At 42.7% G+C, this 22,961-nt stretch overlaps 1 protein-coding gene across 2 annotated transcripts in view; it reads right to left on the bottom strand.

Moving 5' to 3' along the window:
- Positions 1–3,464: 3,464 nt before the first annotated feature.
- ARHGAP26 (Rho GTPase activating protein 26) overlaps positions 3,465–22,961 on the bottom strand; it is a 304,706-nt gene continuing 285,209 nt past the window's right edge. Inside the window, exons 21-24 of one of the 2 annotated variants that reach the window (XM_034778903.1) lie at positions 22,247–22,357; positions 15,158–15,249; positions 5,544–5,669; positions 3,465–4,578 (exon numbers count right to left, since the gene is read on the bottom strand). In XM_034778903.1, the coding sequence (XP_034634794.1) occupies positions 5,581–5,669; positions 15,158–15,249; positions 22,247–22,357 (292 nt within the window). In that variant the 3' untranslated portion in view covers positions 3,465–4,578; positions 5,544–5,580. Of the gene's footprint in view, positions 5,670–15,157; positions 15,250–22,246; positions 22,358–22,961 lie in introns of both variants that reach the window. The other variant, XM_034778904.1, reaches the window with a different exon arrangement.

Below are 22,961 nucleotides of genomic sequence, written 5' to 3'. Positions count from 1 at the left end.
TCAAAAGTAACTTGGGCACTTAGGAGCCTAAGGCCTAGTTTTCACTAAAGAGGTTTGCTGGTAAAGCTACACTGACAAAACACTCCTAGTACACATGCAGCTTAAAAGTGTTTTTATTGGTATAGCTTATACCAGTTCTGCAGGTGAAATAAGCAATACCAGCAAAAGCAATTTTATACTGGTATGACGGCATCTACATTGAGGCATTTGCCAGCATAGCTATGTTGCAAAATTTACGCCCCTAACAGACATCAATATGCAGGCAAAAGACTCTGCTGTGGACCTGGCCATAGTCTAACTGAAAGGCACTAGGTGCCCAAGTAAAAATAGAACTGAAGCTGTGTCTACACTTCCAGAGTTTTTTCACTGACAGTTTTGTCGGTGATAGAAAAGCGCTAAAAAAAAAAAAACCGCCAGTTTGTGTTCACATTGTTTTCCACAGGCGTCAGAGTGTGTTTACATATGCTGCACTTGCATCGCAGATGAGAAGAGCGCACTGTGGTAGCTATCCCATTATGCACTGCTCTGGGACACAAAGCAAATCATTATTGTGGCAGGGGTGGATGTGTGTGTGTGACAGCCGCCGGAAGCAACTAGTCCTGAGGCAGGGGAAGGGGGTGACCCTGACCTCAGCCCTCACCTCCCTCCCTGACTCTGCGCAGCACATTTTGTCTGCCTGCCTCTGTTCCCATTGTGGGAGGCAGCAGGAGCATTCCGCAGTAATGATTTGTTTTGTGTCCCGGGTAGTGACAGGCTGTCAGAACAGAGCTAAAGTGGAGGGGCGTATACCTGCAGGCAGGACTGCTAAGAGCGGGTGCTCCCACTCTGCATTGTGGGACAGCTCCGGAGGGCAATTAGACCCGTAAAAACAATCAAGAGTCTTCACTGGCACATCAGCGCAAAAGCATCAGCTCAAAAAGCAAAAAGACTCTTGTTGGGGTGGTTTTATTTTTGCGCTGAAACTCAGCAGTTTCAGCGCAAAATGTGGATTTCCAGTGAAGACGCTAGCGCGGTTTTTGCGCAAAACCCTGTCTTTTTGCACTAAAACTGGCAAGCGTAAACATAGCTTTAGACTAGTACATCACTTAAATGGTTTTGAAACTGTTACCTATAACACTTAAATTATGTTTTATATTGCAATGCAGTTTTCCTTGAAAAGCTAAAACAAAGGCAAACCCCTTCACCTGTACAGAGCCCCACTGATTCAAAGGGGCGCTATATGGATGCAGGGGCAGATCTGACTGTAGGACTGAGGTCATGTTATGGAAACCACAGATACGCGCAAACAACAATCATATCAGGCCAACAAGTTAGGCTTCCTCTCCTTTCCATTGGGATCTCTGCAAACATATCAACGCAGGCAATGCACCTATGAAATTAACACGACAATCCTGATTGATATTATAGGCATTCTGTAGGAGGTGGAGAAGATTTAATCTAAATACCACAGAAATCATGGATCACATTGATATAACCCGTATCAAGCCGTAAAAAGCCAATGGGTCTGTTTGGTGGCTGTTGAATCCATTGAGCAAGAAGAAGTATATTTTTAAAAACAGTTGCCAAAGGTTCAAACTGCATGACTCACATTCACTTAAATGAGGCCTCTGGGCCGGGTCATTAAAAAGAACTGATTACAAGAGCTAAGTACACAGAACCAGCTTACTTTTTAAAGTAACTCATCGTGGAAACAAATTACTTTCAGACAGGTTGTCTTGAGAAGCAAATGGGTTTCTTTTTGTGTTTTAAATCTTTCAAATTTTTTCACACATACAGAATGGGGAGAGACTGTCTAGGAAGGAGTACGGCAGAAAGGGATCTAGGGGTTATAGTGGACCACAAGCTAAATATGAGTCAACAGTGTGATGCTGTTGCAAAAAAAGCAAACATGATTCTGGGATGTATTAACAGGTGTGTTGTGACCAAGACACAAGAAGTCATTCTTCCGCTCTACTCTGCGCTGGTTAGACCTCAACTGGAGTATTGTGTCCAGTTCTGGGCACTGCATTTCAAGAAAGATGTGGAGAAATTGGAGAGGGTCCAGAGAAGAGCAACAAGAATGATTAAAGGTCTTGAGAACATGACCTATGAAGGATGGCTGAAAAAATTGGGTTTGTTTAGTTTGGAGAAGAGAAAACTGAGAGGGGACTGATAGCAGTTTTCAGGTATTTAAGGGTATCATAAGGAGGAGGGAGAAAACTTGTTCACCTTAGCCTCTAAGGATAGAACAAGAAGCATGGGAGGTTTAGGTTGGACATTAGGAAAAAGTTCCTAACTGTCAGGGTGGTTAAACACTGGAATAAATTGCCTAGGGAGGTTGTGGAATCTCCATCTCTGAAGATATTTAAGAGTAGGTTAGATAAATGTCTATCAGGGATGGTCTAGACAGTATTTGGTCCTGCCATGAGGGCAGGGGACTGGACTCGATGACCTCTCTGGACCCCTTCCAGTCCTAGAATCTATGAATCTATGAAAACTGAACAAACATGCCTGACTGACAGTCATGGAGGATGAAACCCTCTGCCTACGCACAGAACAGGTTCAGCATAGATAACAGTAGTGTATGTTATACCATCCTGCTTGCAGTGGGGAGTGTCCTTCACCTCTGAGTTGAGAAGTTATTTCACTCTCCCTTGCCCATTCAAAATCTTTGGTTTTTCTTTGTTGATGTCAACACAAAGGCCAATGAGGGTTCATCGTAGTGGTGAATATTGCAATACAGACACCTGTCCACTGGGATATGGATGAAGACCAACCAATAATTTCACACAGGAGACCAAACAGAAATCAGCTGGTAGATTTTTTTAGCTGCTAACATGCGAGGGTGGATTTAAATCCGCAACATATTGGTGAAACAACCTCTCCTCTATCCCATTATGAATCCTCTCCCCTCCACCCCCCCTGGCCATTTTATCCTCTTAATTTGATTACTTTTCAAACCAGAAAATACTATAGGATGGAGTTAGTTATAGTCAGTTACTTTTCCTGACGATCTAACCAGTCCTGTCCAAAGAGGGTATGATCTTATCTATCAATTTATTCACAGACAGTCACACTGTGTAGCTCACAAGTATGACATTAAAGTAACCCAGAAAAGTCAGGTAACAATGGCTTCTAAAAGTCAATCAGTGAATAGTAACAGCAAGCTTTAGCTAAGTAACTTTTGCAGCTGGCTATTTTTTATTTTATTTTTTTAATTTGGATATACTGGAAATCTGTCCATTCCCCCTCTGCACAGGTCTGCCAATCACTTGTTTTTCATCCTTAACATTCCATTATCTTTCTTCAACAATTTCTAGCCAATTATTTTTTTGATGAAGGACAGGCAAGCAAACTGCCACGAAGCTAAGACATACTTTCTCCCATCTCTGTCACACATAGACGTAAGTAAAGAAAGCCCTTAGCTTGGCTCCATTTTGCTGAGAAAACCCACAAAGGCATGTGTGCGCATTATATCTCTCTCCCACACACATATGTGCGTGACGGCATAATACATATACATATTATTTATCGTATCTTTTATGTATAATATATATTAGATTGTCTCCTTCCAACCCAAAGTCTAGAAAGTTTAATTAATGTAAATGAAATTAAAAAGTGAGCAAAAACTCAATCCAGCTGGCTGGCAGAGTAGGTGACAAAATGAAAGAAAAGGTCATGTTTAAAGGTTAGGTTGGGTGCCTGTGTGTTTTTCCCTGTAAACTGGTTTCAAATATCCAGGGAACATCTAGCTTATTACAGCTCCGCTACAAATATCAAACAGAACTTTCCCTCATAATATTTCAAATTATTCTATTTACATATGATTTTTTCCAACAATAAAAAGTGAAACATACAGCAATTCAAGCACTCATGTTCTTAAAAAATAATTAAAACAGAAAATAAATCCATTCCCTAAATCCCATCTCTGCGTGATAATGTGATAGCTAGACAAATAATTCTTCCTGCCAAGATGCCAGCTTTTCTCATGATTTTCTACTATAAAATGTTGTAGCACTTGCCAAAATATCAGAAAAGTTTGACTCTTCTTTTCTTTCTTTTTTTTTTTAAATATAATCTGAGCTGTGCTAAGGACTATGCAAAAATCTTTCTTGAGAACAATACAAGACTGGAGTGACTCTATCCAAACTGGGTACTCAACAGAGGAGGCTTCAAGATTTTCTAAGGGCGGCGCAGAGGGGGGAAATAAAAACCATTGGAAGGACTAATTGTTTGTTTTCCTTAGAATTTCAACAGGCTACATGAACAATAAATGCTTATATAGCTACAAAAGATTTACTTTGTATAATCAGTACTGCACAGACTTGGCATCACCAGACTATATGCTAGGCTGCAAGCAAAGACGCCATCTATAAAAGCAACTGCAGTGAGTGGCAAATGTAATCAAAATTGATGTAAGAGTGGCCCGGGCATTCAGTAAGCATGGATTCCTCTCTCTACAATGTGCACTGGTAAGTGATGATACGAATCAGCAAGTCACACAAAACAAGTGGTATTTATCATGAGCTGCATCTTGCCTTCCAGGAAGGAAATGCCGGCTGCACAGATCACAGATGTTTACCCAGCATAAATCTAAATCTAAAAAAAAAAAAAGTTATGAAAGGTTTGGTCCAAAATATTCTCTCCGCCATTGTGCTGATGCTCATCAGAGCGCTGAAAATTCACAGCTGATCTTGCGCTCACCCCACAGAGAATCATTCAACTTCTTTTGTTTTTGCTTGCACCATCAGAAAACAATGGCATTTAAAAAAAATATAATACTAAGTAAGTAGGGCTATCGTCAGCTCCAGGGTATGGTGTGTTGCGTTTGTCGAGACTGGACTGAATCCCGTCAAGATGGCTCAGGGCTGTGTAAACTACTGCTGCAGAAATGGTTAGTGGTTTGACGTATGTAAACAGTACCTTAACCTCTCCCCTCCTCACAGCTATATGAGAGAGAGATTGCTTTGCTGTTAGCTAATAAGAGATTAATTTTGGCTGATTCAACAAGGAGGGGAGAATTTGTGAGGAAGAAATGGCAACAGCCTCCTCTCTCCCATATAATCTCCTTCCCACATTGTGAAATGGTGGCTTAAGGTCCAATCTACATACCCTGGATTTGTGCTAATAGTACTCACATAAGCAGTTCCACTGAAGTCAAGGTTGATGTCAGTGGGTCTACTAGTTCAAATCAAGGGTTTGCAGAATAGGGCCCTGAAATGGGTATTAATGTGCCTTTTTAAGCTCCTGCATTTCGCCATTTCTCCTTTCATTGATACAATGGCTCAACAAAAGGAACAAAGTTGAGAATGTGGGAGCAGTGGCTGTAGGAATCATACGCCTTTACTAGAAGTTGGAAGAGTTGAATGACCTCCACGGAGCCTCTGACCGCCCCTTCTGCAGTATATTTGCACACACCACAATAGATCACCGAAGGAGACATATACATTATCATTCGTATAAACATTAATTTCAATAGGAATCGGAAAGTCCTTCACCCTGCATTTCACAGTGGCAAAGAGCAAATGATCTACAACACTCTAATCAGCAGTTGTCATGGATACCATGTAAAGCTCAGCAGTGTTGCTTCTGTGCCCAAAGTTATAGGAACTCCACGTAGTTTTCAGGGATTAGTCCTGTCTTCCCATTCAGGGTTCCTTCCAACCAGCCAGGCTCCTGAGACGGATGAACTGAGGAGAGAACAGAAGGATATTAATATCAACCTTACAAGGGACATTTTCTAGTGGAAAGGAAATAAGAACATTTTTCACCCACAACCAATCTCACTCAGTTATGGCAAGTTTTGAATTTTCCTGTACAGCAGCAAAGAGAAAGTAGCCTCCCTTCTCCTTGCTGTGGTTTGAAGATCTCTGGGACAATGGTGACCAATGAGCTATTTCCTGCACTAGAGATCAGTGTTGAAATAATTTCCCCTCTCCACCACACAGGAGAAATGCAAATTTCTGCTGCAACTGTCAGGAATCTGGGGCCACCCAATTCAGATGCATTATCCCATGGATTCACCTGTATCCTATTTCCAAAGGCCTTTATTCATTTTCCTCTGTCTCCAGAGCCTGGGATCTAAAGCATCTGCTTAGCAGCCTCCGCTCTCCCCCTACAGGTGATTGATCTAAAAATCCCACTCCATTTCCCCTGCTCTTCAGATACTGGGGCTGCTTCTCCTTTCCAGAACCTCAGGTCTGAAATGGCTTCTTTCCCCACTTTTTCCCCTCTAGATCCTTAGGTTTATAATTTCGCCCATTTCTCCTCTCACTGGATCCTGTTGTCTAAATGGCTTCTCCTCTCCCCTCCCTCCCTGCAGACCTCAGGGTATACACACCTGCTTTCCCACTCTCTCTCTGGACCCCAAGGTCTAAAACCATTTCCCCTACTTTGTCCCTCTAGATCCTGTGGTCTAAAACTTCCTCCTCCTCTCTCTCCCGTCCTATGCTGTGGTCTTAAAAACTCCTTCTCCTTTTTCTGTCCACTCAGATCTCGGGGTCTAGAACTCTTCCTGTGTCCACCCTTCCTCGCCTTGCTTTTTGTGCATGTGTTTTTTTAACATGGCATGAAGAAATTATATCTCTGTTTGGGGAAACCATTGTGATGACGACAGGATTATATAAGCCTGGTCACAGGCCCTGGCCTGCAGAAAGAAGGAAGGAAGGAAGGATTATGAAGGAGCTATTGCTGTTTGTGGGCTGATAATAGAAAAGCCACTCTCAGCAGAGAACTGGGCCTTGCTGTCTTTTTTTTAAATATTGTTTTAATTACATAAACTAATTTTCTAAAGAAGTTGAGAAATTAAAACTCTTTCACACTCTGCTGTGTGCATTAACATGACTTCCTGGGCTTGGTTTAGAAAAGCACTCCCTTCTCCAAGTTCTGCACTGAATACGGACTCAGGGACCCCAGGGCCAAACACCCAGGTAAAGAACAGTTTCCCAGTAATGATCAGGGGGTGTGGGTTTTTGGGGGGGAAGGTGGTGGAGGAGAATATGTTTCGATATGACAATGCATTCAAAATACCCCCAACCCTCGAACTAAGACTTATTTGAAGTTCAAAAAATGTGGTTAGCCACACTGTCATATGATTCTGCACTTCCTGGTCTGGGCCTCACCAGCTTCCATAAGAAAAAATACTAGCATTTTCTAGAAAGGAATCAAAACACTGCAGTATCATGTCTGTAAAATGAGACATTCTGAGCAGTTCCTGTAGGATGCTGGAGTATTTTATCTTCATAGTCACATAACACTAGGATATGGAACAAATTATTGGGAAAGTGCTTATTTTATAAACAAGGGTTAAGCTGATGCAAGCACAAAAGTAATTCCATGCTCTGACACGGTAAATCAGGGGTCAGCAACTTTTGGCACGCGGCTCGCCAACGTAAGCACCCTGGCAGGCCGGGCCAGTTTGTTTACCTGCTGCATCCGCAGGTTCAGCCAATCGCAGCTCCCACTGGCTGCGGTTCGCCGCTCCAGGTCAATGGGGGCAGCGGGAAACCGCGGCCAGCACATCTCTCGGCCTGCGCCGCTTCCCGCCACCCCCATTGGCCTGGAGCGGCAAACGGCGGCCAGTGGGAGCTGCAATCGGCCAACCTGCAGACGTGGCACATAACCAAACCGGCCCGGCCCTCCAGGGTGCTTACCCTGGCGAGCCGCATGCCAAAGGTTGCCAACCCCTGTGATAATTTATCAGATGACGACAGTCAATCAACCTTTCAGATTTATCTGAATTTCCTGGCTTTGATCTTTCTAGTAACATAGTTTCTGGGGAGAATTCCAAAGAAAAAATGGGCCCCACAAAAGGAAGAAAAACTCCTGCCTACTCCCTCCTACCCAAACTCTGTTCCAAACCTTCCCCCTCAGTTCTGTTCTAGTTGCCGATAACCTTCATAATCTCTCCCTGAACAACATACTCACAGCTATCCCGCCTGCTTGAAATCTCAGTTCACCCATTAAACCCTTACTAAATCTTCAAAGAAAGCGCCCAGACACCTCTCCAATTACCAAAAGCCCTTCCAGTTGCCAATAAAGACCGGTACATGCCCTCCAATGTCCCCTGTGGTCTTTGCTCAACACTACTTAGAGGGACACTTTGTAGGGAGACGTACTTATTGGGATGCAGGTAGCTCAGCATCATTGTTTAACTGGGGTTTGAATGGGCCACTGAATCCTTCTCCTACAGTGATGGCATCTACTTGTCTTTAAGACACGTAATGGTGTCACTTAAAGAGGTGGGTGGACCCCTTGCAATTTTGTGTTAAAAGTAGGGCCGTCAAGCTATTAAAAAAATTAATCGTGTGATTAATCACATTGTTAAATAATAATAGAATACCATTTCTTTAAATATTTTGGATGTTTTCTACATTTTCAAATATATTGATTTCAATTACAGCACAGAATACAAAGTGTACAGTGCTCACTATATATTTATTTTTTATTACAAGTATTTGCACTGTAAAAAAAACAAAAATAGTATTTTTCAATTCACCTAATACAAGTACTGTAGTGCAATCTCTTTATCATGAAAGTTGAACTTACAAATGTAGAATTATGTACAGTACAAAAAAACAGAATTCAAAAATAAAACAACGTAAAATTTTAGAGCCTGCAAGTCCACTCAGTCCTACTGCAGCCAATCACTCAAACAAACAAGTTTGTTTACATTTGCAGGAGATAATGCTGCCCACTTCTTGTTTACAATGTCACCTGAAAGTGAGAACAGGCGTTCTCATGGCACTGTTGTAGCTGGCATTGCAAGATATTTACATGTACTAAAGATTCATATGTCCCTTCATGCTTCAACCACCATTCCAGAGCACATGCGTCTATGTTGATCACAGGTTCTGCTCAATAACAATCCAAAGCAGAGTGGCGCATGTTCATTTTCATTATCTAAGTCAGATGCCACCAGCAGAAGGTTGATTTTCTTTCTTGGTGGTTTGGGTTCTGTAGTTTCCGCATCAGAGTGTTGCTCTTTTAAGACTTCTAAAAGCCTGCTCCACACCTCGTCCCTCTCAGATTTTGGATGGCACTTCAGATTCTTAAACCTTGGGTCGAGTGCTGTAGCTATCTTTAGAAATCTCACATTGGTATCTTCTTTGCATTTTGTCAAATTTTCAGTGAAAGTGTTCTTAAAATGAACAACATGTGCTGGGTCATCATCTGAAACTGCTATAACATGAAATATATGGCAGAATGTGGGTAAAACAGAGCAGGGGACATACAATTCTCCCCCAAGGAGTTCAATCACAAATTTAATTAATGCATTTTTTTTTTAAACGAGTGTCATCAGCATGGCAGCATGTCCTCTGGAATGGTGGCTGAAGCATGAAGGGGCATACGAATGTTTAGCATATTTGGTATGTAAATACCTTGCAATGCCGGCTACAAAGGTGCCATGCAAATGCCTGTTTTCACTTTCTGGTGACACTGTAAATAAGAAGAGGGCAGCATTATCTCCTGTAAATGTAAACAAACTTGTTTGTCCAAGCGATTGGCTGAACAAGAAGTAGGACTGAGAGGACTTGTAGACTCTGAAGTTTTAAATTGTTTTGTTTTTGAGTGCAGTTATGTAACAAACAAAAAAATCTACATTTGTAAGTTGCACTTTCACGACAGAGATTGCACTACAGTACTTGTATGAGGTGAACTGAAAAATACTATTTCTTTTATCATTTTTAGAGTGCAAATATTTGTAATCATAAATAATGTACACTTTGATTTCAATTACAACACAGAATACAATATATATGAAAATGTAGGAAAACATCCAAAATATGTAATAAATTTCAATTGGTATTCTATTGTTTAACAAATCGCGATTAATTTTTTTGAGTTAATCGCATGAGTTAACCGCGATTAATCAACAGCTCTAATTAAAAGACAGTGTTTCGATAAAAATGAGACCGTAAGCTTCTCAGGATAGGAGCATTTTACAGCCTCCACAGCACTGTAGCAATGCCACCGCAGTGGCAGTGACTACCTAGTTCCTGAAACTGGAATGATAATTTTCTGTCAGATGGGAAAGAGTGATGTGGGTTTGAATATACTCCATACTCTTTCCTCTGCCTCTCCCATCCCACTCTGGAAAATGATTTAGGCCGTGGCTACACTCGAACCTCCAAAGCGCTGCTGCGAGAGTGCTCCCGCGGCAGCGGTTTGAAGTGCAAGTGTGGTCACGCGCCAGCGCTGGGAGAGAGCTCTCCCAGCGCCGCAGGTACTCCACCTCCACAAGGGGATTAGCTTACAGCGCTGGGGCACTGTTTACACTGGCGCTTTACAGCGCTGTAACTTGCTGCGCTCAGGGGGGTGTTTTTTCACACCCCTGAGCGAGAAAGTTGCAGCGCTGTACAGCGTCAGTGTAGCCATAGCCTTAGAATTACACCAGAGTTCAAGCAGAATCAGAATAGAAATTTTTTCAGACTCAGAAGAAATGCACTTTCCCATTGAAACAATAAGCATTTTGCTTAAATATTAAACACCATAGTTCTTCTGACTATTAACCCAGCAGAACAATGAAGATATGGTCACAAAAGATCTTTGCTTTTCCCCTACTGCGGTCCCATCCAGACATTTATTTTTCTAAACAAAATCACTGTTGCCTCTAACGGTATAAAAAAAGCCAAAAGATGGAAGTCATGCAACTCATTTAGTGACTTCAGTTAGGCAAGCCAATATGTGGCACGGGAATGGGCCTTTTGTATATAGTGTGCTTGCTCCTTGTTTGTTTCTTATTAGACTCACATTAGCTGTATATGGAAACTGATGCCCATTGGAGATGGGAGTGACTCAAAAACTGTAAGTTCAAAACACTGGTCAAACTTTGGGAGAGTTCAGAGATGGAGCAGAGCTTTGTAGCTTGGGTCCAGCTCTACGGCATACATCTATATCTGTAGGTAAATGTGTACGTGCCGCAAAGAACATTAAGAAGACCAAAAGTCAGGGATAGCAAGCTGGCTTTAAGGGACACTTTCAATTTTATTCACCCTAAAACTTTACCTATGCTGCGTCCCATGTTAAAGCTCTCCCCACCCCTTATGTGCATTTACTTCCCCCTAATCTGGCTTCCCCTGTCTATTTGTTTTTTTTTTTATATTGTCAGAGGCTATAGTGATCAGCTTGGGAAAGGAAATGCACTTGACCAGAGTCCCAGAAGGGCACAGCTTCACCATGGGATTCATTGTAGGCTAATGTTTAGATTGAATAAAATTGACCATGCCCATTAAAGCTGATTAGATACTACCGATTTACTATCTGTAGCACTAGGTCTTCTATATTGATCATGTGTCACAAAGGGCATCCCTTTTCAGCAATGTGTCTATCTCCAGCAGGCCCCTAGGAAACACCCATCCCTCCTTAGAAACGTTTGAAATTGTGACTGAGGGAGCATACACTGTATGTGAATAAGGGCTTCTCACTGCCTGTGCTTGCAAATGGTTGCACTGAGCAGAATAGGTCCAGCCGCTGTGTGTGTCGTCTTTCCCCACAGCGAGGGTTTGCACAATCTTCAAATTCTAGGTCTCAGTAAATGTGCTCAGGATAATGCTTTTATTGAAAGTCACATGGGTTCCAGGTACTAATCTTCTCTTCCTTTAAAAATGACTAACATTCCTGAGAGAGCCATTAATTTCTTTCCAATGCTGTCTGATAAAGCATCACACATACAGTAGATGCTAGAGAGCATCTTAACAGCGTTTTCTCCCCACTATTGTATCAAATGAGAATACAAATAGAACACAACTTTTCCACATTTACAGCTTACAAATCACTGCATCTGGCAGCAGCAATTAAGATGGTTTTTATGTTAATTTAAAGGGACATTCGCTAAAAATATGGCCAACATTTTTAAACGTGCACTTAAAATTAATCACCTACGGGCCAATTTACATAAGTGCTGAGTACCCACAACTCCTGTTGTAGACCACATGATCTGTGGATGTTCAGCAGCTATGGAAAACAGGCCCTAAGTCATAGGCAACCTATGGCACGCGTGCCGAACTGATTTTCAGTGGCACTCACACTGCCCGGATCCTGGCCACCGGGGCTCTGCATTTTAATTTAATTTTAAATGAAGCTTCTTAAACACCTATTTACTTTACATACAACAATAGTTTAGTTATATATTATAGACTTATAGAAAGAGACCTGCTAAAAACGTTAAAATGTATTACTGGCACGCGAAACCTTAAATTAGAGTGAATAAATGAAGACTCGGCACACCACTTCTGAAAGGTTGACGACCCCTGCCCTAAGTCTCTATTTAGGCACCTAAATAAGTGGCTGGATACAGGCACCTAACTTTAGAAAATCAAGTTTGAACGTTAGGTTTAATAAAACGATTGACCACATTTCCTAATCTGTGTCACTAATACTTGACAGATAATGGTTCTTAACCTCTTCCATAACAAGACTCTCCCACCGCTCCCTCCAGGACTTTCATTCTCTCTAGCTGGGGACCCCCTCCCATTTAGCATGATGGTAAGGGCACAGTGGTTGCAAACCCCCTGATACCTATTTGCAAGCCTCAGGGTGGGAACCCATGCTTTAGATTATTAAAATGTAAGAATTATTAAAATTCTTTCCATGTACATCTTGACACATATGCCATAGACAGGAAGGATGGTCCAGTGGTTAGGGCCCTAGTCTAACACCCAGGTTCAATTCAATGCTCCACCAGACATCCTGTGTGACCTTGGGGATAACTGAGGCACAGAAAGGCTAATAATAGTTCCTTACCTCACAGCTGCATTGTGAGGATAAATACAATAAAGATTCTGAAGTGTTCTGAGAAATGCAGGGAAACTTGCACTGCAAATGCTGCAGAAGACTAGTTAAATCCAAAGAAAAAACGGTCTACCTTCATAAGAGTATTTGAAAATATTGCTATTAATATTAGGTTTCCCCAAAACCTCATTATCACAATAACTAAAACTCGGACATCATCAACCAGATAGTGTCTCTTTAATTTCCTTCCCACTGACCATGTGTTTTATCTGTTAGAGTTATTAGGAAAACACTGAGTGATTAGGGAATTCTCTGTATGTTTGTTCTTGAACGATCCATCAATTTTTATCTAGCAAGTGCCCGATATTTAAATCAAACTTGTACCTGTTTAGTTGCTGCCCTTTGTCATAAGCTCGAAGAGGCGACTGTGCTAATTAACAAGAAGGGGACCAAAAGAGAATGTGGCAGCTGCTTCCAAAGTGACAACAGACACAAAAATAAAGTCCAAGCCAGTCTGGGAAGTGGTAGAAAATCCTTTCCATATAATGCAACTATATCCAAGACAATATTGAAGAATTCCATTGAACATAATATTTTTGTCCCTTTTTCTTGATGGAGGAAACAGACAATCTATGTTTTTTTAGGAACAACTCCCATAAACAAACTGATTTCAGTCTACCTACCCCAAGTCCCAGCAATGTGTAGGAGAAAAAGGACATGCATATTACAGTTCAGAATAAGACACTCGTTTCCCCCTTTTCATTTGATGCATGAACCATTATAGTAGTGTCATAGTGCAGCGCTGGTACAATATTCAAAAGCTAATCTGTCTCTGTCACATTCACCTAGAAAGCTGCTCAGGATATCAGGAAAGTTGACACTAGCTTTTGCTGCTTCTGCATCTGGGCCTTGATTACCTTGAACTTCCTTACAAAGGAGGTTTATTTATGAGACCCAAAATATGGAAAGGGGAGCAAAAACGGCATCAGACATGGGACAATGCATTTATGCACAGACAAAGTACGACTAGGGTGACCATATTTCCCTATGCTGAACATGGGCCAATGGCAATCAATCAGAACTATGCAGTACAAACGTTCACATTAACATCAACTTGGCTGAGCCCGTTAAAAAGAAATACTGCATAACTGGATTCTTTTAATTTACCTTCTTATCTTTAAATCTTTAGGGTTCACACTGGGAGGAATGGCACATACCCCTCCCCCCCACACACACACACATCGGGAAAGGTGAGACACACACACTCCAGTATATCTATCTCACACAGGAGGGGTGACCGATCGACCTGACCCTCTCTGCCAGGCACTCTCCGCCCTCCATGCCTGGCTGGGCCCCCGGAACAGACCCATGTCTCCTGGTACCTGGCCCCCACCTTCCTGAGGCAACACATGGGGGGGCACACAGCATCACATGCCTCCCCCCCCAGATTTCTGCCAGGGTTCACACCAGAATGTAGCCAGCAGCAACCTTTTGGTACTGGGCGGGAGGAAGGGGCGGGAGCTGCTTCCAGCTGCAGGGGAGTGGGGTGGGAAGGGATGACCTGGCCTGTGTCTTTGCAGAGCTAATCTCTTCTTCTCCCCCACTCCTGTGGCTGGAAGCAGCTTGTTCCTTCCTGTTCACACAGTGTCGAAAGGCAGCTAACACCTCCAGGCTGCTGCTGGCCACCGACATAACCCAGCTGCCTCCTGTGCCCCGGCTACAGCGTGGGCAGGAAGGGCTTAAGCCCTTAGGATTCATTGTGCACCAGGGTCCAGGGAACCTGACTGCAGGGTAGGTTGGCCAGGAGTCTCCCAGAATCGGCCCAGTGACTATTAAAGGCCATACGGGAAATTATAATAGGCCAAAATCCAGTTGGTGGCGCAGCGGAGTTAAGGCGGATTCCCTGCATGCCCATGCATGTATACAAGGTGATGATGCCAGCCTGTTCTCCACTGAACGATGAAGCATGATCACATCCTGTAATTTCCCTCCGTTTTCAATGCATGAGTTGACTATCTGGTGCTAACCAAAGGCAAAGGTGGTAGCTTGTTGTAATGAAACCTGTATGATGGCAGATGATAAACTTCCAGCGTTGTTCTTCTCGAGGCTTGTCCTCCCCACTTGGACTTCCCCAACAATTCTCCTTCCCTCAGAAGGCTCAGTCCTGATGAGTGCTGAGCACTACCTATGAGGTGTGAGGCACCCTTAACTCCCACACATACAAAATCAGCTCCAGTGGGCCTGATTTTCCATGATGCTGAGCCCTCCAGTCAACAGGAGCTGTGGGTTTCTAGCACCTCTGAAAATCAAATCTCTTCCTCTCCTTATCATCATCTCTGTAAAACCTTTCTTCTTCTTTGTAGCTTTCAACGGTCTCTCTCTCTCTCCCTCTGTGAAGCATTTTGTATTACATTACACTGCCCATGCTTGGGAATTGAAGACTCACCATTATCGAATATGATGCCTGCTGTGAAGGAGAGCTCTGAGTCATGTTCTGCTTTGCAAGCATACAAGGCTCTGGCTTTCCGGCATGGTGAGCTGTGAAAATAGAGAAAGAGAATGTATTTGACATAAAAAAGAAAATCTCTATTAAAAATATAACACAATTTCCATGCCCACTCTCTTTGAGGAAGATGCCAAATGGAAGGGTGAAAAGGTTACCCAGGTCAGGGGAGAAAAAATTCAGAATATTTCAGATTAAAGTCAAGCTCTCTCAGAGATATCACTTCCACCAGAGTCCCATTTCACCATACTGGAAATTTCAGTGTGAGCAAAACTGAAGCATTGAGGAACAGGGCATGTACAGAGTTGCCCAACACACTGAGCAGCACTAAATCAGAGGTCACTGGAAGAGTTTCCTGTCCATTAAAGGGGAGAATTAAATAAGGCCAGAGTAAGTTGGGAATATGTTGTGAGTCACTGAAGAGAAATGTCTCTCTAAAACCCTAGTTCCTACTTGGGGCAGACAGGCAGGCATCATTAGTAGTCACTCATTGACACTATAAATCAGTCAGGGTGGTTTGTTTTTAACATTTACCCAAAAAATATTTTAGAGTTCATTTCTAGCTGTATCTGCAGTGTTCCAGTTCCTGGGAATGACTCTGCACTCACAGACGAGCACTTCCCAAAACAGAACAATAAGTAACTTCTATTAACAATTTGTTGCCCTTTTTCAGAACCCACCACCTGAGGGTCTCAAAACCCTTCACAAACATTAAACTTCAAAACCTGCCTCTGTATTATCTCCACTTTGCAGTGGGGTAAACTGTAATGTAATGTAAAGTCCATTTATTCATGTCTGAATACTGGTGACCTCATAACAGAATTTTCAGAAGCATTCTTCATTCATGGCTAACTTTGCACCTCAGCAGATGACCTGCCACACACCGTCTATTGATCTCCTCACTGGTTGTTCCCTACTATGACGACCCACTATCATTCCATCCATGATAGCTTTCTCAAGATTATTTCCATCTCTATGCCTGACGTGACCTAAGTACGTAAATTTACTTCCCGACAACAGGTCTGCTTTTCTCCAACAATATTTCATCTTCTTGGCCATCCAGGAGGTATGTAAAAATCTTCACCAGGATGGCATCTCAAAGGCATTAATTTTCCTCTTAGCAGCAGCAATTGTTTCTTGGGAGTCACATCCATAAGTTGCTATGGAAACAAATAAGCTTTTTACCAGTCGAACCTCCAGGGTAAACTGAGGCAGAAAGCATTCGCATCCAAAAGTCAACCAGCAATTCACTGGTAAAGGGGGGAACAGAATGCAGGCGTCTCTGGCTCTTGCTTCAATCAGCAGACCACAACATAAACTGAGATATCTCAGATTTCTAATCAGATGGGGAAGAGTTCGCTCATACTTCCACTTCTGTCTTAAGGTCAAACAAGACTGATCAGTAGGAACTAGGACAAACTAGGATTTATTGTGGTATTTTAAGCAGACGACTAGAGTATATTTTATGTAGCATATTTTGCAGTTTTGGAAATAAGGAAACTGGGATATCCCTCCCATTTCAGTGAGACAATCATGCAGGAAGCTGTATGCTGACTCTGCCTCAGATGGAAAACCCACCAGAAAAATGGAAAGCCTCCTGCCTGAATTGGGAGCCCTAGAAGGCAGAACGCTTGTAAAGTGGGTTTGGCTATATGCGTCAGCCTTGGAAACAGAATGTTTGTTACCTGTCCACTTCCTTACTGGGACTCACAGTCCAAGATATTTGGGCTGTGCCTCTGCTCATACAGATACCGGGGGCAGCATAGACTTATCAAGGAGGTGTCAAGATTTTGGCTCTCAAGCCAATCAAGTGCTTCCAAAACAATATGAAAACTCTGAACTGATATCAGTAGATTCAAACAATAATGCCTTGTTGAACTAAGTTCAGTGCTCTTTTTAGGAGCATTACTTTAAATGCCTAGATCGCTTTGGCATTTAGACTTGAACTTCTTGTACCCCCTTCCCCCCAATCCCGAAGGGATTTATTTACATTGCCTGAACAGATCAGGGTGTATTCCTACCTCAGTTGATCATGGAAGCCACAAAGACCCAACCTGACTGCTCTTCTCTTTGGAAAGTTGATGCTCCGTGGCTGCCCTGACCTTGACAATGTTCTCGGTACATATAGTATAACCTGAAAGGCTAAACTCTGTGGTCAGGAATTGGGGGGTCTGGATTGTGGAGGGAGGGTCCTTCATTTTCTTGAGCTTCCTTTTGCCACTGAAAGACTGAACCACTCCGAATAGAATCGACACTTGCCTTTTCATTATGTTTCATCACCCGTTGAAAATAGTTCCAGCTCCCTCAGAGGGAAAACTGAGGCAGGGTGCATAGTACCATGGGGGCCACAAGAGAGTGCTGTGTAAGCCAATCTGATAGTCTTCTAGGTCACTTCCCGCAAGATGCCTGATGATGAGGCCCTGACAAGCGTATCATCCAATAAATATGAGTCATTGTACTACTCCTGACTATTATCACGATCAATGCCTTTATGAACACTCTGGGAACACAGAACAGACTTAAGGGTAACGTTTCCTGTAGATAGTGGCAATTTCCATAGGTGAACTAAAGAAAACCAGTAACAGGGCCTGACTGGAATATGCAGATAAGATTCATGGTGGCAATACCAGGCCGTTTCCTGGAGAGATTGCAGCAACAGCAGGAGCTAGAGTCTCCACCTTCAATTTCATCTTCTCTGCCAACTTAATAATCTGCTTGAGATCTAACACAGCCTGGACTCCTCCAAATCTTTTTCTCATTATGGAGTAAAGTCCTGAGCACCTTTCTCCCTGAGAGAAAAGTTCTATTGCCCCGGTTCCACACTGTGTGAGGTTTTGTTCAGGACAGCTTGATGTTCCTCATCTTCTCTCAAGGTTGATTTCTAATGATAGATCCTATCCATTTCTGTGTATGGTCTTTTGGGAAGAAATCCATCTTTTCAGGATTTATCACATCCTTTGCCAGGGATAACTGTACCCTATCATACTTTGGTTGATGAAGAGAGCATATTTGGGTTCTAGGACACTGTAGAATTCCAGGACTTGCTAAATGAACCTTTTCCCTTTGTCTCTTCCCCATGTTTCTGAAGGAAAATGACAAATTCTGTCCTAATTATAGATGTGGGGTATTTGTGTTTGGCCTTAGCTTGCTTGTACTCTCTCTTTCTGGCTGAATCTCAATGGTTACAAATATACATAGCGGGGAAAATACGATGAATTAAGGCTGAGAATTCCCCAAGGGAGGAGCTCATGGAAGGAGATAAATGTCTGCAGCACTTTAGGCATTTTCTGCTATTGCTTTGTTTCTGAGGGAGAAGAGAAGGATGGTCATCCTCATCTGAGGATTATTCTCTTTTCTTGCCTGGTCTTAAGAGTCTTAAGCATTCTTCATTATTCAATCTACATTTGGAGAGAATATGTAGAGAAACATCCAGTGTGTTGAAGAAGAATGATCTGCCCTTGTGTAATTGTCTATAAAGAAGTCTCAGCTGGTGTGGGATGATGCAGAGGCCCCAACAAGCCACCCTAACTGAGGGGAGCGAAAATCTGTTGACTGAGAATGACTGTGGCTCATTAGATGGTCTCTTTGCAGATGGGTGCCTCTTGGACTTTGGCTTGCTCTCCCATGATGTAAAGGGGAGGAAACAACAGAGACAAAGGAGCTTGGCATTCAAGGAGCAAAGTCCCAGAAATTGTGGTCCCCTAAGAGGAGGGAGTATGAGATCCTGCTCATGGCTGCTCTCAAATCAGTTTTTGAAGCTGGGATTACAGATAGATAAAGTGGGAGGCCTGACCCACCACTTTGTTTGTATCTGAAGTGTGGAGGGGGAGTGGTAGGGCATGGCCAAACCCTGGAGGCTCATGGACAAGTCTGAATGGTCTCCACTGTTTTGTCTTATGTTTCCCAGTAGAGCAGTTGTTTGTAGCAAGGGGAAGAAAGTGTGTTAACCTGACAGAAGTGATTGGAAAGTAAGATAAGTGGATAGTAAGAAACCCTGAAAAATGCATAGGCAACCACGTAAATATAATCTCTCTCCATCAGTACCATCAGACATGATTTGTCATACCAGAGCTAATTGGAATCTATAATCTGAACGTGGAATATTTGGAAGTTCAGATGCAGCGAATCTAATTCCTCACAGGGCAAATAGACTTTCTTTGAAACAACAAATCTTTTACACGTGCATTTAAAAAAAAAATTAGGTCACTTTCCTTTGCAGGGGTTCGTTCATCAAAAAAAGAGCCTTTTCTGTTAGTACCATTTTCATTCAATATAAATAGGAAACCAAAACAAGCTCACTACCATCCCAAAGAACCCCTGGCTCCTTCCCCAAACAACAACAACAACAACAAATAAAGAGCAGTAAGAAGTAGGGTTTATTTGTCTCATGAGGGTTCATCATCATCTCTCCCACCACAACATTCTGAGGTTTGCTTTGGGATTTTGAGTTTTTTCAAGGCAAATCTTGGTTGAACCTGTCTATTTTCTCCAGCTTCTGACTTGAAACAATCAGTTGGCCCAAATTTGCTCAAATTGGGCATGGATTCACCCAGAAGTTTTGCAAGCCTCTTCAGTAAACCTGGTCAAATTCATAACAAAACCTCAGACTGGGAAAGTTTCATGGGGCTTTGTAATTTCATTGTAGGATGACCAGACGTCCAGATCTCTGGTCGGGACGCAGTTTGTCCCGATATTTCGCTCCGCCGACATTTTTTTTCCCCCCTCCGCCAGCAGCACTTGGCTTTTTTTTTTTTGCCCCCCCCCGGTGTCCCGATATTTTCTTCCTCTCATCTGGTCACCCTATTTCATTGACATGCTTTGGCACGGCTTCAAAGATGACATTTTTCCAAGTTTTCCCATCCAGTTCAATTAGGCGGTCAAGGGTAGGGAGTGGCACTGTTAGACAAACACAAACTAAAGGGGTTACATCTCTACCATTCAGGAGCCACGTAGGACTCACTCAGCATGCAAAACTTTGTGGAGGTCATAGAAATAAAACAAAGGTATTTTCTTGGCTACGGCCCTGAATTATTTAAGCTGTTGCTATTCTTGTGAAATAAACCCCACCGCTTGGTCCCCTGTAGGCCTCCAACCACTTTTTTTGTCCTCACAGCACCTCAGTGCAAGTTGCTATTATCAGGACTGTGCCATTTCTGCTGCTGCTGCGCCCTTCAAGGAGATAAAAAGGCTTGGATCCTTCTGATCACTCATTTTTAATTTCTGCCTCCAAGCCTGGCATAGGGCCAGGAAAGCACTCAGTGGAGTTTTCCCAATGTGCCCTTGTACAATTTATAGGATGAGGGAGTCGTCCTCTCAGAAGAGGGGCAACTTAGATGATATTACACCATTGTTAGGCCTTTGCAGGCTCCCATCAAAACAAATAACCTGCTGAACAGACAGGAGTGAAATGTGGCATTTGTAAGTCGTGGGTGAAGGTAGTTTTCAATTTTTTCAGGTAAGGAGCAGCACCCAGGTTCTGTCTTTCTCCCTGAGATGGAAGAGACATCTCTCTTCCTGCTGTGCTGCAACATTTATGCCCTAATGAATACTAATTAAAGGACGGGAAAAAAGCAAAGATAATTCCCGCTTAGGCTGTTCTTAAAGGAATTAATATGGCTTTTTATTGCATTTTTTATGATTCACTTGAAGAGAAGGGGCCTGTTCAGAGGGCAGCTTTCTGGAGGTCATATTGAAAATCATCCGAGGATGGTTATTGCCACCTCTGGGTTATGTACTGTAGCAGTGGAGTTGCCAGAGATGGGCTGGGGTGCTGCCTACTAATGAGTGTTAGATATTAAGGCATCAATGCTGCTCTACAATCCAGCACAGCAAAGCTGCTGGCAAGCCTGGTTAAACAAATCACCTTGAATAAACTAGTACAGGGACAGTAGGCAGGGAAAAGGGGGTGTGGTACAGGTGACAGATCTGTAAGCCAAACTGACTGCTTCTAGCTCCCATACCAATCATAAGAGGACACAAATATATCAATGATGTTGCAACCAATTTCATTTCTTTTACAAGGTGAATAGTCTTTGTATTCCCCCAACTCCCATAATACGCTACATATTCAGTACAAAGGTTTATGTTGAAGAGAGGCACATTCCTGCTATACATTGCATGTTTCTTCAATGGAAGATTAAAACTAATCACGGCAGCCAGTTAGAATACTCCAAGTTCTCAGGGCTACAGGAGATGGCATATCGCAAAACAAGAATGCTCTACAAAAAATGGGTATTTTGGCAGTTGAGACCATGCAGCAGGTTTCAGTACTTAGAGGCACCATGAGGCTAGGCACTTTAGAAATAACCTAGGTAGAGCATTATATAATACCATATTCTTCCACCTCAAAGGGTTAGATTTTCAAACTTTCCTTTAGAGGGTGTCCCCAACTTCCAGGAGCAACTTATTTTATGTGACATCTAACTACCTGAGATGCAGACACAATAAGACAGATGTCTATATTACATAGTTTCATTCAGTAATTGGCACCCATAAAATTGCAGGTGTGAAAAAGGAAGATTGGGCTAGGGGGAAAAATCAAGGCCCACAGTATTTAACAATTCTTAGTCATGCCTTGCAACACTCCTGTGAGGTTAGTGCATTTCTTACCTGTTGTAGAGATGGTAAAATGAGGTTCAGGTAAGTTAAGAGACTTGGCAAAGATCACACAGCAAGACAACCGTAGCAGTGGGAATAAGACTTAAGGGTCATGATTCCCAGTTGCCTGCTCTGATCACTGAGAAATTCTCCCAATGGTCTGCACCACTGTTGGGATGAGAGGAACACCTGATAGATAATTAAGTGTTGTTAGGTCATCTCAAACCGTTCCTCTTGGATCATGGGATGTTTGGAAGTTTCCTCTCTTGCTGCATGAAGGCAGCTGAAGACCAATGAAGGCTGGTAACTAAAACAACAAGCTAGAGACCAAAGCTGGACTGCACTGGGGGAACTTGAACAAGACACATAGAAAAAAAAAAGTAAATAAAAATATAATTGCAGCAACAGAAAACCAGAACAAACTCTGCAACAGACCTGATGGGGGATGAGTCGCTGGACGTAGAGGAGGTGGGCATAGGACTTGATGGCGCAGAGAACATGGGCCAGGACGGTGAAAGGGGTGATGTTGGGCTTGGATTCTGAGGGCTGCAAGACAGAATCAGATAACTTATCAACACACAACCATCACAAACAAACAAAACAGAGAAAGACATTCCAACGACATCCAAGGAGAGTAGGTGCCTGGGGAATATTCACAGCATGAAACAAAGCTACAAAATGGAACACTGAGACCTTGGCAAATAGTTTCAAGGCCAGATCTGCATTTCTTTAGAAAAAAAGGGCTGGACCTTGCAATTAATCCCTGCTCTATTATTCTTTTGCTGGCAAGCTGGCTGCTTTGTTGTATGGAACGACTACATTCTAGGTTACAGAGGTCATCTCACTGCACACAGCTGCTTTCTTTCCCCAGCTACTTACCTGCTTTGTTTTATTTCCCCCATTGTTGCCAGAATGTTGATCACATTTCTGGACATGAATGATGTCTGTAACTAGCCTTTCATTCCTCTTTTTATTTTGGTGGTCGTGGTGTGCAAGTATGAAAGGCTATTCTCTCGGCTGCAATCCACAGTGCCCGAAAACAATTTTCTGTTTATATTTTTAACTAAATGGGCCTTACACACTGGAAGACTAGAGGAGTTCATTATCTGAAGGATGGCAGGGAAGTTCTTCCATTCTAGTATCTGTCTGA

The sequence above is a fragment of the Trachemys scripta genome, chromosome 8 (assembly GCF_013100865.1).
Source record: "Trachemys scripta elegans isolate TJP31775 chromosome 8, CAS_Tse_1.0, whole genome shotgun sequence".
Taxonomy (NCBI): Eukaryota; Metazoa; Chordata; order Testudines; family Emydidae; genus Trachemys; species Trachemys scripta.
This window is presented reverse-complemented; position numbering and strand designations above follow the sequence as displayed.